Source organism: Sus scrofa, chromosome 14, assembly GCF_054392235.1.
Source record: "Sus scrofa isolate SSC_HxYL_T2T_F1_AM1 chromosome 14, Sscrofa_HxYL_maternal_Yorkshire_Landrace_v2.0, whole genome shotgun sequence".
Lineage (NCBI taxonomy): Eukaryota > Metazoa > Chordata > Mammalia > Artiodactyla > Suidae > Sus > Sus scrofa.
In genome coordinates, this window is record NC_139396.1 from 113,295,762 (window position 1) to 113,309,738 (window position 13,977).

At 48.9% G+C, this 13,977-nt stretch overlaps 1 protein-coding gene across 18 annotated transcripts in view; it reads right to left on the minus strand.

Annotated features, from left to right (window-relative positions):
- Positions 1-12,977, minus strand: part of RASSF4 (Ras association domain family member 4) — a 35,047-nt gene extending 22,070 nt beyond the window's left edge. For 7 of the 18 annotated variants that reach the window (XM_084992592.1, XM_084992587.1, XM_084992585.1 and 4 more), the window contains exons 1-3: positions 12,853-12,932; positions 3,367-3,460; positions 1,025-1,100 (exon numbers count right to left, since the gene is read on the minus strand). In XM_084992592.1, coding sequence (XP_084848718.1) covers positions 1,025-1,100; positions 3,367-3,428 — 138 coding nt within the window. In that variant the 5' untranslated portion in view covers positions 3,429-3,460; positions 12,853-12,932. 18 annotated transcript variants of the gene reach the window in all.
- Positions 12,978-13,977: the final 1,000 nt, after the last annotated feature.

Here is a 13,977-nt window from a genome sequence, read left to right on the forward strand (position 1 = left end):
CTCCCTGAAATCCAGCCCATGGGCTGTGTTTGGCTTACAGATGTGTTTTGTTTAGCCCACATACTGTTTTGAGGTACGGGAAATTCCAGTTATCTAGCTTCTTTTGAAAAATCAGAAAGGGTCCAGGTGTACGGAGGCCTCATTTCTGCACAGCTGCCCTGGGTTTGATTGACAGGCAGCAGCGGCCTGCAAATGGGACCTGTGCTCTCTGATGTTCTCCATGCTCCATGCCCAGCCTGCCTCTCACATTCAGACCTGCCTGGCCCTGTGAGCAGCTTCTGGGGAGCTCTCCTCTACTGCAAGGCTTTTCTCTTGGCTGATGAACCCTCCTGGATTGCCCCATGAACTTGGGCTGAGTTCCTTATTTGTGCTTCTGTGGGACCAGCAGAGGAAAGACGGGGCCGTGTAGTCTCAAAGGTTTCAAATGCCATTGTCCCAGCCTTTACCCAGGTAAAGTCCCAGGTGGAAGGAGAAGGCTCACAAGGTGATTTCCATCTGCTCTGTGATCTCACAGGGGTGCTCAGCACCCCTTGCAGGTGCCTCAAAAAAAAATCCTAGCTACTAGTTACCTGGTCCCCAAGGCAGGGGATGGGTGAATTTACAATTCATTATCCAAATGGGGACATTGCTGAGAGGAAAGGCGGTGGTTCTAAGAATTATTCTTGAGGAGTTCCCATTGTGGGGCAGCGGAAATGAATCCAACTAGGAACCATGAGGTTGCAGGTTTGATCCCTGGCATCACTCAGTGGGTTAAGGATCCGGCGTTGCCACGAGCTGTGGTTCAGGTTGCAAACGTGGCTTGGAACTGGTGTTGCTGTAGCTGTGGTGTAGGCCAGCAGCTGTAGCTCCAATTTGACCCCTAGTCTGGGAACCTCCATAATGCCTCAGGTGCAGCTCTAAAAATCAAAAAAAAAAAAAAAAAAAAAAAAAAGAATTACCCTTGATTAACAGGCATAAACAAGGAGTATCTTCAGCAAACCAGGATAAACAGTGACCCTACAAGCTGAGGAGACATGGGCCTTACCTCTCTGTGTCTCAGCTGAAAGCTTCTGCCCTCATGGTAGCAGTTGTAGGTTTTCAGCAGGCTTAAGAGCTCCGACCTAAAAAGGTAAAGACACACATGTCCTCTTGGATTGTGGCGGGGCCTCGGAGAAGGAATTTGGCCTTGCAGGCCTCAGTTTTCTCATTTGTAAAGTGGGCATAATGTACACATCCTGCCACCCACACAGAATCAGTTGAGAGACTAGACTTTGCCATTAGACACATGCCCTTTTGTCTTCTAGGGAGTTTCTCAGGTAGGCACTCCTGGAATGCCTCGGGGTGGAACCGAGAGGGCAGTGAAAGTCATAGAGGGACTGTGTCACACCGTTACACATCTAGAGTGTTCGCACATATTCACTATGACAGATATGAGTTCCTGACAATCTCCTTGTCCTTTACTTATGAGTAACCTCCTCAGAGGAAATAACTTGGGCTGGGGTAAGTGGCATTTTAATGACTCTTGCTTCCTCTCCCCCCATTGCTTCCTGGGGTGGCTGTTGTGGGAGTACCACATGATGTGCCTGCCTCTTCCCTATTCTGAATTTCTGGACGTGTAACCAAGGGATGAAGGCGACAGCCCTGTGAGTAAGATCTGGAAGGCCCTAGGGAGGGGACAGCCCTGCGAGTAAGATCTGGAAGGCCCTAGGGAGGGGACTCCAGAATAAAGGAAAAGCCACAGCTTGTGCCTTGGCTGAGGTGGAGCAGAGAGAAGATGAGGACAGTTTCCTGCACCCAAGTTGGGCTCTGTAGGGCAGTGCCGTCCAAGAGATATGAAATGCAAGCATCACACACCATTTTAAATCTTCTAGTAGCCATATTACAAAGGAAAACAAAACAGGGAGAATTAGTGCCAATAACACATTTTATTGACCCCATATACCTAAAATCTTTTCAGGATTAGTAGATGCAAACTATTGCATATGGAGTGGATAAGCAATGCGAGCCTGCTGTATAGTGCAGGGAACTATATCCAGTCACTTGTGATGGAACATGATGGAGGATAATGTGAGATAAAGAATGTGTGTGTGTGTGTGGGTGCGTGCGCGCATGTGTGTGTGTGTGTGTGTGTGTGTGTGTGTGTGTATGACTGGGTCACTTTGCTGTACAGCAGAAATTGACAGAACAATGTAAATCAACTATAATAGAGCCCCCCCCAAATAAAATCTTATCATGTCAACATGTAATCTATGTAAAAATTATTAATGAGATCTTATTCGTTATTTTATTTTGTAAGAAGTGTTTGCCACCTGGAGCATCTTTCATATTCACTACAACTCTCCAGCCACAGGTCATGTGTTCATCAGCCACACAGGGTTGGAGGCTTCCCTACTGGACAGAGCTGCTCTAGAAACATTTCAGGCAGCGCTTTCACCCACACTTGAGCAACCCAGGGCCTTGGTGAGAAAAACATGCTCTGGTGCTCTGGTGTGAGCCCTGTGTGATGTGGAATGATGATAACCAACAGGGGAAGCCATTTACAACTTAATGGCATTAACAATGCAAGATTCAATATTGCATGTTCACCGTGATTATAAATGTGTAAACACTGAATATAAAATTGTCAGGATGGATAATATAATCATAATATGATTAGATATATAATCATATGGTTACTATGCATTTTTAAAAATGACATTTAATATTGTTACATTGTTCTTATTATCAAATTTAAATAAGAAAAACGATGGTGTGGAGAGCACTGTGTTTTCTCAAGATTTCTAGTAGGAGAACCCCAGGGGGCAGGTCCTCAGAAAAAGCTAGTCCATTTCAAGAAGGCTGCTTTGTCTTCAGGATGGCAGAGAGAAGCCTCTCAAATTTAGAAAATATTTGGACTCAAGACTCAAAAAGCAATATAAGGTGAAAAAGAGACTTTCCTTTAGTTCAGAATTGAATTTGGGAAATTTTTCCAAACTTTTTTTGTTTATGATGAGACAGGGAATAAATAAAAATAAACACAATGATCATTGTCAATAAAATATACTTTTTCAATAAAAACTCAAAACCAGTTTTGAGGGTCCACTCCCCCCATCTGTTTAATGCAATAAGAGTGTTAGTATTGCTCTAGTTTTTAAATAAATTAAACGCCATCTCACAGCAGGGGATATCCCACTTTCTTGCTTTTGGGGGCCCAAGGAGGCGGGAGTCAAACCTATACCTTGATCTTTGATCTCCAAGGAGAAAGCTTTCAAAAAGAAGAGCCTCCATCACTGTCCTGGGTCAGGCACATCATCCTATCCATGAAAACTGCCCAGAATCCCTTCCCATAAAGGCTGCCCACAGCAGGGCCGTGGTCACGGAACCCCCTCTCTGCACACAATGGCTTACTTCAGAATGGACTTGCTGTCGCTGATGGGCACGTGAGAACTGGGTGGACAATCTTCCTTCATCTTCTCTTCTCGTCTGCAGACCTGGAAGTCACCTGCTGGGTTGACAAGGAAGGGCCCACAGACAGGTAAGCCTGGAGGAGGGACAGCCAGTGCAGCCCTAGAGCACTGGTACAGAGGCCAGAGGTCTCAGCCTCGCCTCCCACCTCCTCAGCCTCTCAAGTCCCTATTGCTCTATCCCCAACCTTTACCTCAATCCTCCTCTGGCCACAAGCTCAGGGTGGCTGAGATATAAGGGTCAGTCCCAGAGGACTTAATGGGATCCCACATTCACATGCGTCAGCACTGACTGCAAGGTCAGAACTGCTCTATCAACCCCCCTTGCAAAATCTCTTCATGATCCCTAGGAATTGGATCAATCTTCTGATTGTTTCAGCTTAAATGCTCTCTTTCCTTGAAGGTACACCTTGAATGATGTACTTTCTGGGTACAATCAAGGTTTCTGCCTTGATTGCTCCCCTAGACCCCCAAATCATCCCAGGCCCTTCTCCTCCACTCCTACTGAGTCCGAGGTGGCCACCCCATCACCACCTTCAGAGTGAGCATGTCTGGGCCAGCTTCCCGAGTGATGAGCTAATTGGTACCAAGTTCACTCATGCTGGAGACTGTTGAGCATATTCTATGAATTATCTTATTTATTCCTTACAGTAAGGTTAGGAGATGAGTATCATCCTATCCTTGCTTCACACTTGAGAAACAGGGGCAAAAGTATTTTGCCCAAGATTCCCAGTGAGTAAATAGCACAGTCACTGTTTGAACACAGGCATCTAGACCCTAGATTCTGCTCTCTTAACCTTTTCTCTAAACTGATCTTGGACAGTGACTTAAACCCCCGGACCCTTCATTTTCTTACCTGTATAATGGAGTCACCTCCATCTTCTAAGGTTCTTTGTGGATTCGCACATGAAACTATTTCTATCAATTCTCATTCACAACATTGATAGCTTTGTGGAGCTTCTCAGTGCTCCTGGGTTTTTTTCATGGAGGGTAAATCCCCTAGAACTTTTCTCTCCCTTAGCACCTTTAGTAAGCCTCTTACCCCTCTCTCCACACTACTCTGGCCAAGCACTCTTTCATCAAGACTCCTCTGTACCAGCAATGAACTTCTTTGCAGAACAGATACTGACTCACAAACTTTGAAAAACTTATGGTTTCCAAAAGAGACAGTTCGGGGGGTGGGGGGACACGCTGGGGTTGTGGGATAGAAATCCTATAAAATTGGATTGTGATGATCATTGTACAACTATAGATGTAATAAACTCATTGAATAATAAAAAAAAATTTTTAAAAATCCTGTGTATCAGGCACTGAGCCACAGCTTCACCCACACACACACACACACACACACACAGTCTAGACTTGACCCTTACTCTTTCTCTTGCCTCCTTATCCTGAGCTGCAACTAGGAATCAGAGAGGTTAAGTTAGACGGAGAGGTGGCACAGACCAGGCACACAGCATGTCTTTCACACTATGGAGCTCACTTGGCTCTTTCACAAAACCCCAACATCTGTTCACACAAACCTGGCTCAATCACATCTTCCTGACTTGTATCTGCCAGTGCTACTGGGGTTGGGGTGAGGGGGTGAGGTCAGCTCCTACTGGTGACAAATCGATAACCTCAGAGCAGAGTCTGTCACTGCAGAGCACCTTGGGTGCTGACTCTGACTAGCCCAGCACACTCTCTCCCTGCTGGCTTGATCCACCCACTCGACAAGATGAGCCAGCCTTTGTCTTCATCATCAGCCCTGAATGAGCATTTGATGCTGGAGGCAGTGGAAGCGTGGTTGGCGTGGAAAGGGGGGAATGATTTGAGGGAGGTGGGCTTCCTGGTGACATCAGATTCATACTGTAATTTCCTCCCTTCTGCCTTGATCTGGAGGGGGGCAAACTGTGGCCTGCAGAGAGGGCAGACCCCCAACTGTGCCAGCAGCCAGCCCTACCTCCTTAAGGCACAGAGTGCTGGCACCATGGAGGTCTGGGGCTGGGACCTCCAGCTGCATTTTTTCTTGGCCTATTTCAAAATAGGGTTTCAGTTCCTCAGCACCTCAGGTCTCCTGTGGAAAAAAAGAGATCTGCCAGGCTCCCTCCCTGGGTAGTTCCTCAAATGCTTCTGTTGCAGAAGCTGGCTCTGGCCCAGGGCAAGGCTGGGTTTCTCGGTCAAGGTTGTTTCTGTGGGTCCATGACTCAAGTATGTCTTGCTTGAAGCAAGCTCATTATGGGAAGGGCTGGATTTACCCAGAAATAACAGGGGGTGGTTTTTCTCTCTTGCCTTCCTCTGTAGCCAGCTTCTCTCCCACTCCTCCCCACTTCCTGCTCTGAGCTCCATCCAGCCTTCTTGAGCTGCTCACAATTCCTCTAGTGGGGTCTATGTTTTTTCTTCCCTTTGAGCTCTTACAACCATGCCCCTCTCGGGACATAGCCCTGTCCTCGTCCTATATCCCGATGTGCCAGGGCAGCCCCCTCCTCCTGATTCTCCAAGGAGGAGAGGAGCATGGTGTGGCAGGGGTGTTGCTATGCTGCCTCACCATTTGTTTGTAGCATGGATGCCTGGCACACTGCAGGAGGTCCATAAACGGCTGTTAAGTTATTGGATGAGTACAGGAAGCCTCATGAGGTCCCCCAAAGTCAGCTTTCCCAGATTTGTGTCTATACAGCTGGGATAAATCATGTAAAAGTCTCCAGGGGCCAGGGAAGTGACTCAGCTGAGGGACACTGGCCAGTGGCATCTACAGGGAATTGGGAACACATTCCTTTTCTGGGTGGGCAGCTCTTCCAGTGTTTCATGAGAAGACAGAAATTGGGATTTTTATGGGCTATATTTCACAGTTTAAATTTGGATGACTGTGGTGGAGACAATTATTGCCCCTGGAATGACCACGTGGTAGCTCGTTCCCCAGCCCCCTGCAGTGTTGGGGCCTTGTGACCAGCTCCACAAACAGCAGTGTTGTGTGTCACTCCCAAGGCAGCGCATTTGAGCCAGTGCGTGATCCTGCAGCTAACCTGCTCTCTACTGTGGTGACCCAGAAAGCCACATGTCCCAGTTAGTACAGCTTCTTGATGGTTATCCTGAGTCCCAGAGTGCCTCTGCCCGCTATAGCCCTCTGCCAATCCACAACTGATATGGACTGGGAAAGAGAAATAAACCTCTGCTGTGTTTCAGGGATTTGTCACTACAGCATAACCTAGACTATCCTGACTAATGCAGTCAATAATTCAATTAATATGCACATCTATATATTTATATATGATATGCACACATCATATTATAAAATATATATTTATATATACATACATGTCATTGCTGATTCATAACGTAACTCAATTTACAATACTTTCATTTGCCCACAGTCTGTGAGGAATATGCCCATTTTGTTCTATTTGGCAGGGACACTTGTAAGTGGAATTCTCTATAATTGAGCAGTGATTAGTTATAACAGAAACTGCTTCTTATATTGTTTTTGGCTGGGAGCTGTTAAAGACCCATATAGCTTCAGTTGCAAGACTATTCCTCTGAGTCTTGCTTTTTTTTCATCTGTACAATGAGAATATTGATCTCCAATGGGTTAAGAAAGGTTTCAACCTTAGAACTCTTTTTTTCAAAGGACTATTTATGCAAATCAGGTTAAAGGAGGCTGCTTTAGTTGAAGGTGAGGTGGGTGGCCAGGAGGAGTCCCATTCACAGCTTTGCCTAACGCTCTGGATAATACTGTTTGCAAAGCACTATGCTGGGTGACACGGGAGATGCTCAATATACCAGCCTGCTGGAGTACTTTACCCTTGAGAGAGACTGCTCATTTGAAGGACATGACATGCTGAGTGTCTCCAGCTGGAGTTGGGTGACATCAGCTGGGGGAGGCAGTGCAGAGGAGAGAATGAGGGAGACATTGTAGGAGTGTCCCGGATTGCAGAGAAGAGAGCAAAGTGAAAGGAGAGAGAAGAAGGTGGCTCCCTAGGGCGAACAGCTTGCAATGTGGGGACGGAAAATGGGGTACACTGTCCTGGATGAGGGAAGGAGGTCACTGAGCAACAGAGGCGGGAGGCAACAAACAGGGGGCTCTTCTAATTTGCTGGGCTGGGTCTGAGCCTCCTGGGGTGAGAACCTTTGCCCCATAAAAAGCCAGTCTCTTTTCCAAGAGAACCACACAGTTCTGTGTCCTCTGATATCTATCATACATGTGGCCTGAAGCAAGTCAGGCAGTCTCTGGCTCTCACATGCCTCATCCCCCTACCCCAAGTAGGCAACACCTCCATCTCCTTGTGTTCCAGACCTCAGCTCTGGGGTCCCTCACAGAATCTCATTCCAAATGCCAACCCTACATTTGTGTCTCCTTTGTTAGACTGGAGGTTGAGGCAGTTTTCATTCATTTGGATACGCCAGTGTCTCGTCCAGATCCAAAGTGAACTGCCAGTGTACCTAAAAGGCATCCTAGAGATAATTTGCAGGAGTGATCTGAAGGAGAGAGGGAGCCACACACTCCAGGAAAAAAGCCAAGGGAGATTTTTCTCCATTTGGAGCGTGTTCTGGAAACTGCCCCTTAAACACGGACTCTCCTCATGCACTGGGCAGGCCCTTAATGAGTCTCCAATGGAGTGTTTTTCTACCTTCTGTCAAAAGCACCATCTTTTCTTTAAATAAAACCCTAGGGAGAAGCTTAATACAGAAATGGATTAAAGGGAGGCTGCTTTGGTTGAAGTGGGAGTGGGGGAGAGGATGGGCTGGCCTGCCACCCAGGCGCCGTCTACAAACACACAGTGACAGATGCAGCTGGGCAGGCCAAGCCCTGTGGCTCTGTGGAGTCCAGCCTTCTTTGTCCGGGTCTGCTCCCCTCCCCCAGGCCCTGGGGCACACAGCTCGGGCCTCCACACTTACTTCCCTGGCTGGAGGAGGCTCTGTCCCCAACCAAAGGACTGGGGCTGCAGCCAGGGCTCCTTGTTCCCCAGAGGAGCGGCCCCAGGGCAGCAAGCCAGCCATGGTTACCTGTCCCAGTGATCAGGCAGTGAATTGTTTTCACTTTTCACTTCAGCAGCTGTGCTGCCAGCAGTGAGGAGGGTTCTGATAAGGACAGTGGTCCTGATGCCTGCCCTTGCCATTGTCCCTGGCCTTTGATTTGGGACAAAGAACAATGAAGCCTTTATAACTGCCAGGCTTGGCCCATCTTTCCAGTGGAGCTGGTTATCACAGGAGAAACAGCTCTGTGGATCTTCAGGCTGTTACTATAGCCTAATTCCTACCGGCTAAGAGCAAAAACAGAAAAAGAGGGCCAATGAAGTGACGTTTTCATCAAGCTAAATCATCTGCATTTGAAAGCCTTTTTTTTTGATGATGTGTTGCTTACTTTTGAGCCCTGCAATGCCCTCTCTTTCATAAAATAATGGCAACAGCAAATGGTATGGTCGCTGTTCTCCCTTGGCAAATTGTAAACTGTATCAATGTCTCAATTAAAATGTTCCCAGGATGATGAAATCTGAGTGCATGGTAGCCTCTGTTTTAATACCTTAGAAAATTATGACTCTGATATTCTTATTTGGGCATGATTAAAGTCCAATATGTAAAGAAAGTGACACGGGGAGCCAAAGAAAGGACAGGGCGCGTGGGGCACAGCTGGGGGCCTCTCAGGTCAGGCTGCTCTGACTAGAAGGAGGTACTTGAGAGGGCAGGTGCTGGCCACACTGCCATGCATTCCTGGGAAGCCAGAGTTCCCTGCTCTGCTGCCCCTGGCTACAACTTTCAAATGCCAGCCAGGCCCAGCAGGAAGTTGGCGCTGAAAACAATGAACCTTTGAACAAGCCCTCCCTAGCACCTGTTAGCTGGCAAATGGCAGGAGCCCGGCCAGGGAAGAAGCTGTAGAGCCTTCTAGTATCAGCTGCTTCTGAGAGAGGATCTGGTCGGACACAGGCCACCCCTCAGCATCACATTTCTGCCGAGAAAGCCAGCTGCTGGGATGTGGGTGGCGGGTGGTGACCCAGCAACCACAATGCCCACCCTCCTCCACAAAGCTGTCCTTGCCTGTCCTCCCTCCTCCACCATTGCTACTCTGGCTTGGCCACACCCTCCACACCCCAGCCCGAGTGGCCAGGAAGCCCAGGGAGTCGTTGTACACAGCCTAGTTGGAGGTAATGGTGGCCCAGGGAGAGCAGGAGAAGCTGCTGCAGAGCCACTAGGCACCTCCATTCACTGCCTCCCCCAGGTCCACCCTCTGACCGCAGCTGACCTTTAATATATCTTCCCCACCCCTTGAGGTCCTGGGCTTCCATCAACGTCTGCCTGAGCCCATTCCAGCACCCAGGCCTCCCTAACACCATCGCCCTTCCTCTGAAGAGCCTGGCCCTCTGCACAAGGCAGGCTGGCCCTCCTCACGAGCTTTCTGAGAGCCCCCAGCTAGACCCAGTGCTGTGCTCAGACCCCTGCAGCCAGATCTCTGGTTTATGCCCTTGCTTTCAAGGCCTGGCAACCTGGGGCAAGAAAGCCTTATCAATCCACCTGCTTCCCCTTGCGTGCGAAAGTGCACACACACACACACACACACACACACACACACACTCCGTGGCCCCATGGGAGTCTCCCTCCTGACTGGGCTCGCATGTTGCCTATGGAAGAGGGGATCTAGGGAAACAGGAATCCTCTCAGCCATACTGAGTACCTGAGCCAAACAGGAACTCAGAGTGACCACTGGCCCATATCCACTGGCCCATATTCTGACCGCCAGGGGCTGGAGGGGAAGGCCCTCTGAATGCTAGGTGCTAGCCGCTGCAGGCTGCACTAGTGCTCTCTAAGGCTGCCCCTCCCCCTCTCCCACTTCTCCCTATCTCCCAGCCAGTGCTACACACTGCATCAGACCTGTGTGCCCATGAAGCTGCTGGAGGTAGTTCCTGGGAGACACAGTTCACTCTCAATATTCTGGGTCACAGAGCCCTTTGGAGTCTCTTGCAAGCTTAACATATACAGCCCCCAAAAAGTGCCTGAGTGTGGGTGAGTGTGCACATGTGCACACACTGAATTTGCATACCATTGCAGGGGGATCAGGAAGCCCCAGCTCCTGTGCCCCTGGATCACCAGGTTCCAGGTTAAGAACTGCTGAAATGTGTCACAGCAAGAGAGATGAGGCAAAGGGCATCCTAGACAGAAGTCTGGATGTGAACTTTTCTGGGGTATCAACTTTGCATGTGATGCCAGCACGTTGTGCCTTTTCTCGGGCCTCGGTTTACCCAGGATTGTACTGGCAGCCAGTTTAGAGTTTCTTCAGGTCTCATCAAGCTCTGCAGCTATGGGGCTGTATGACAGCCTCATCATGCTTCCCCCTCAAGTTCAGGCAGGACAAGGAGAAGGCGTTTCAAATCTCTCTCAGCAATGCATCTGGGACAGGAGGTCAGACACTCAGAAAAGGAGACTGAGCAAACTGCAAATTCCCCTTTAACGAGAGTGAAAAATGTGCAGAAGCTTTGGGAAGTGCAGCCACTTCCCATTTGAATTTAATTTACTTTAAAACAACTCGACAACATTTTCTTCAGTGGATTCTGTGATAGGATAACCACTGGGCTTTGTAAGAATCTGAGTTTAAAACTCTGCTCTGGAATTCTTTAGCTATGTGACTTTAGGCAAGTCCCTTTCCTCTCTGAAACTCAGGTTCCTCATGATTTGAATCATTGCTGTAAAGGTGAATGAGGAAACAGGTAAGATGGGACTCACATGGGATTCACCCACAGTAAACGGAAGTTCCCAATAGTTGTCATGGTGGGAGTCAGGGGCTCCAGAGAGACTGCGAGGCTCTGGAGATGACAATGTAGGAATCAGAGAGGATGATGGTTCTTGGCAGGAGAATGCGTGAGCCAGGGCATCTAGCTGAATTCATTCTCAAAACCAGGGTGCTTTCTGGTAGACCCTATAGTCAGAGTCTCCTCTTTGAGCCTTTGCATTTACAGGATCTGAATTATAGCACATGCTGGAGTTCTGTTCATGTTCTATTGTTATAGGTCATTGTCTAGTTGACCCTGACCCAGGGGGACCCAGGACCTTCACTCTGTTGTCAACCTCCAGACCACTCACTAGAGTCTCACATGGCTCCACGTCCCAACTTTCACACCAACACTTTAATCCGTGGCCTCAATCTCACTTTTCCTGTAAAGTCTTGAACCACCGGCACCACACACAGAGAGGATAATGACAAAAACTAATGAAAATGTTCTGACACTTGAAATACACTCACTACAACTTCCAGCCAGCATTTTTTTTTTTGACCTAAGTTTAAGACATTCTTCTTCTCTTCTCTCCCTTCCCCTTCTCTCCTTCCCTTTTTCTCCTCTCCTTTTCCAAGCCTTCCTTCTTCCCTCCTTCACCCTAACAATGCCCACCAAATGGCAGTGGCTAAGGAATTACTCTGGGGAGCAGGAGGCAGGCAGGTCAGCAATTTAGTAGTTGTCTTTATTGTATACTCATGGCGTCTGGAAACAAATCTCGATCTTGCCATGAGCAGTTCAACTACAGACACTGACAATGAGGGCCTTTCTGCAAGTGCAAGTACATGGATTTGGAGTCCAATCTGCTTGGGCTCAAATTCCAGAATCCCTTATTTATTGTGATCATATTTAATTCCTCTGCGAAGTGGGACTACTAAAGCTCTCTAGATAGTGTTTTAAGGAAACCCTGGCTCTGTCCTGGCATTGATCCTCAAGTGAGAGAAGGCCCTCCCTCCCCCAGGGTTGTGCCGGATTAATAAAAACAGAAGCATTTCTTCTGAGTGGGAAGTCAGGACTGAGAGTCAGGAGCACAGGGGTGAGCAGGGTGGCTGGCAGGGTGAGCTCTGAAGTCAGTGGGTAAAATGAATGAGACCTGGCACAACAAGCCCTGGGTTACAAGGCTGACTCATCTGGGTAAAAGTGGACAATTCCGTAACATTTTAAGCCTCAGGTTTTCTCATCTGAAAATAGGGATAATCAAGGCTATGAGAAGTAGGTGTGATATTGTGCTAAAGCTCTTAGCACAGGTCTGGGAATAAATCAAATGTTCTATAAATAGCGACACTGAAGCCTTCTTTCTGCTATTATCTGGGTGTTCATGGTCTTCCATCCATGAAATCTGAGTTGTGCCAGAGACGCTGAGTCTTTCCCCCTAATTCTCAGATCAACGCTTCTAGGATACTGGCTAAGATGAGAGGCAAGGTGAGCAAAGATGTAGACTGCGCAGGATTTAGCTCCTAACGTGCCCTCTCCTTGGAGGAGGTGCATGGCACAGTGCCCACTCTCAGCATTGGGCCCGTGGCCCGGAATGCTCCAGGCTGGCAGAAGGAGGGGATTTTGCACGCGGCAGGCAAGGCGCACAAGTGCCCAGACTTAAGAGCTCCTGGCTGGGGAAAGTCCTGGGCTCAGGCGGTGGGGGGAAGTTGGTGCTCTGTGGACGCCCCGAACTCTCTTGCCCATGCATCACTCACCGTCCACTCATTGCGCTGTCCAGAAGCCGCTGCCAGTGCCTTGCCTCGCAGTCACCCGAGGTGCCTCCGCAGCGCCTACTGCCCTGTTCTCTCCAGCTTGGGGAGTCGGGCCCGCCCCTCCCCGCCCCTCGCCAGCGCCGGCCAATAGAGCTGCCCTATTGTTTCCTTTCCGTCCCGCCCCTCCCCGGCTCTTCCCGCCCCGCTCCGCCTCTCTCCCAGCGCAGGCCAATTGCGTAAAGTCTCCTTGTCCAGCCCGCCCAGCTCAGGGTACACAGAGGAGGGCGGGCTCCGGGCGGTGCCTCAGGAGCCGGGCAGAAGGTTTGGGGCGTGTAGGCTTTGCAGGGTGTCCCCTCGGGCGTACACTCCGGGAATTCCCGGAGACCCACTGAGGAAGCAGCTCGGATCGGTCGGGAGGGTCTGATAGGCGGGCCAAGGCCAGGGACCCTGGGGGAAATGACACCCTTGGATTTCCAACAAAGGTCGTGCAGGCCTCGCAATTACTAGTGTGTGTCTTGAGAGAGGAGGTTATCCGTCTGGAGCAATGTTAGTTTTTGCTCAAGGGCCACCTGCGTGCAATCCTACTGTTTGCTTGACGTGGCCTCTCGAAGCTCCACCGCTTTTAAGAAATCAGATTCTATGATGGTTGAAAGGAGATAACCTCCCAGTTAAGGCCTGCTGGAGGATTTGCTTGCAAAGAGGACAGAAGACCACAGGCCTTTTGGGGAACTCAGAATAGGTCAGTGATTCTGGGGTGTGGGGGCGACAGGGAAGGGGAAGAGGCTGATGGAAACATTTGCAATTTCTGTTTTATATCACTATTTCCAGTACTGACCTCAGATTTCCCCTCCCTTCCCCCATAAATAATTTTATTTTTCATAATTTTACTTTTCATTCAATCTGTAGTTCCTTTTTTTTTTTTTTTTTTTTTTTTTTTTGCTGTTATAGGGCCACACCTGTGGCGTATGGCTGTCTTAGACCTACACCACAGCTCAAGGCAACGCTGGATCCCCAACCCACTGAGGAAGGCCAGGGACCAAAACAAAGTCCTCATGAATACTTGTCAGATTTATTTCTGCTGCACCACAATGGGAACTCATGTAGTTCCTAATCCTTTGAGTCATGTGG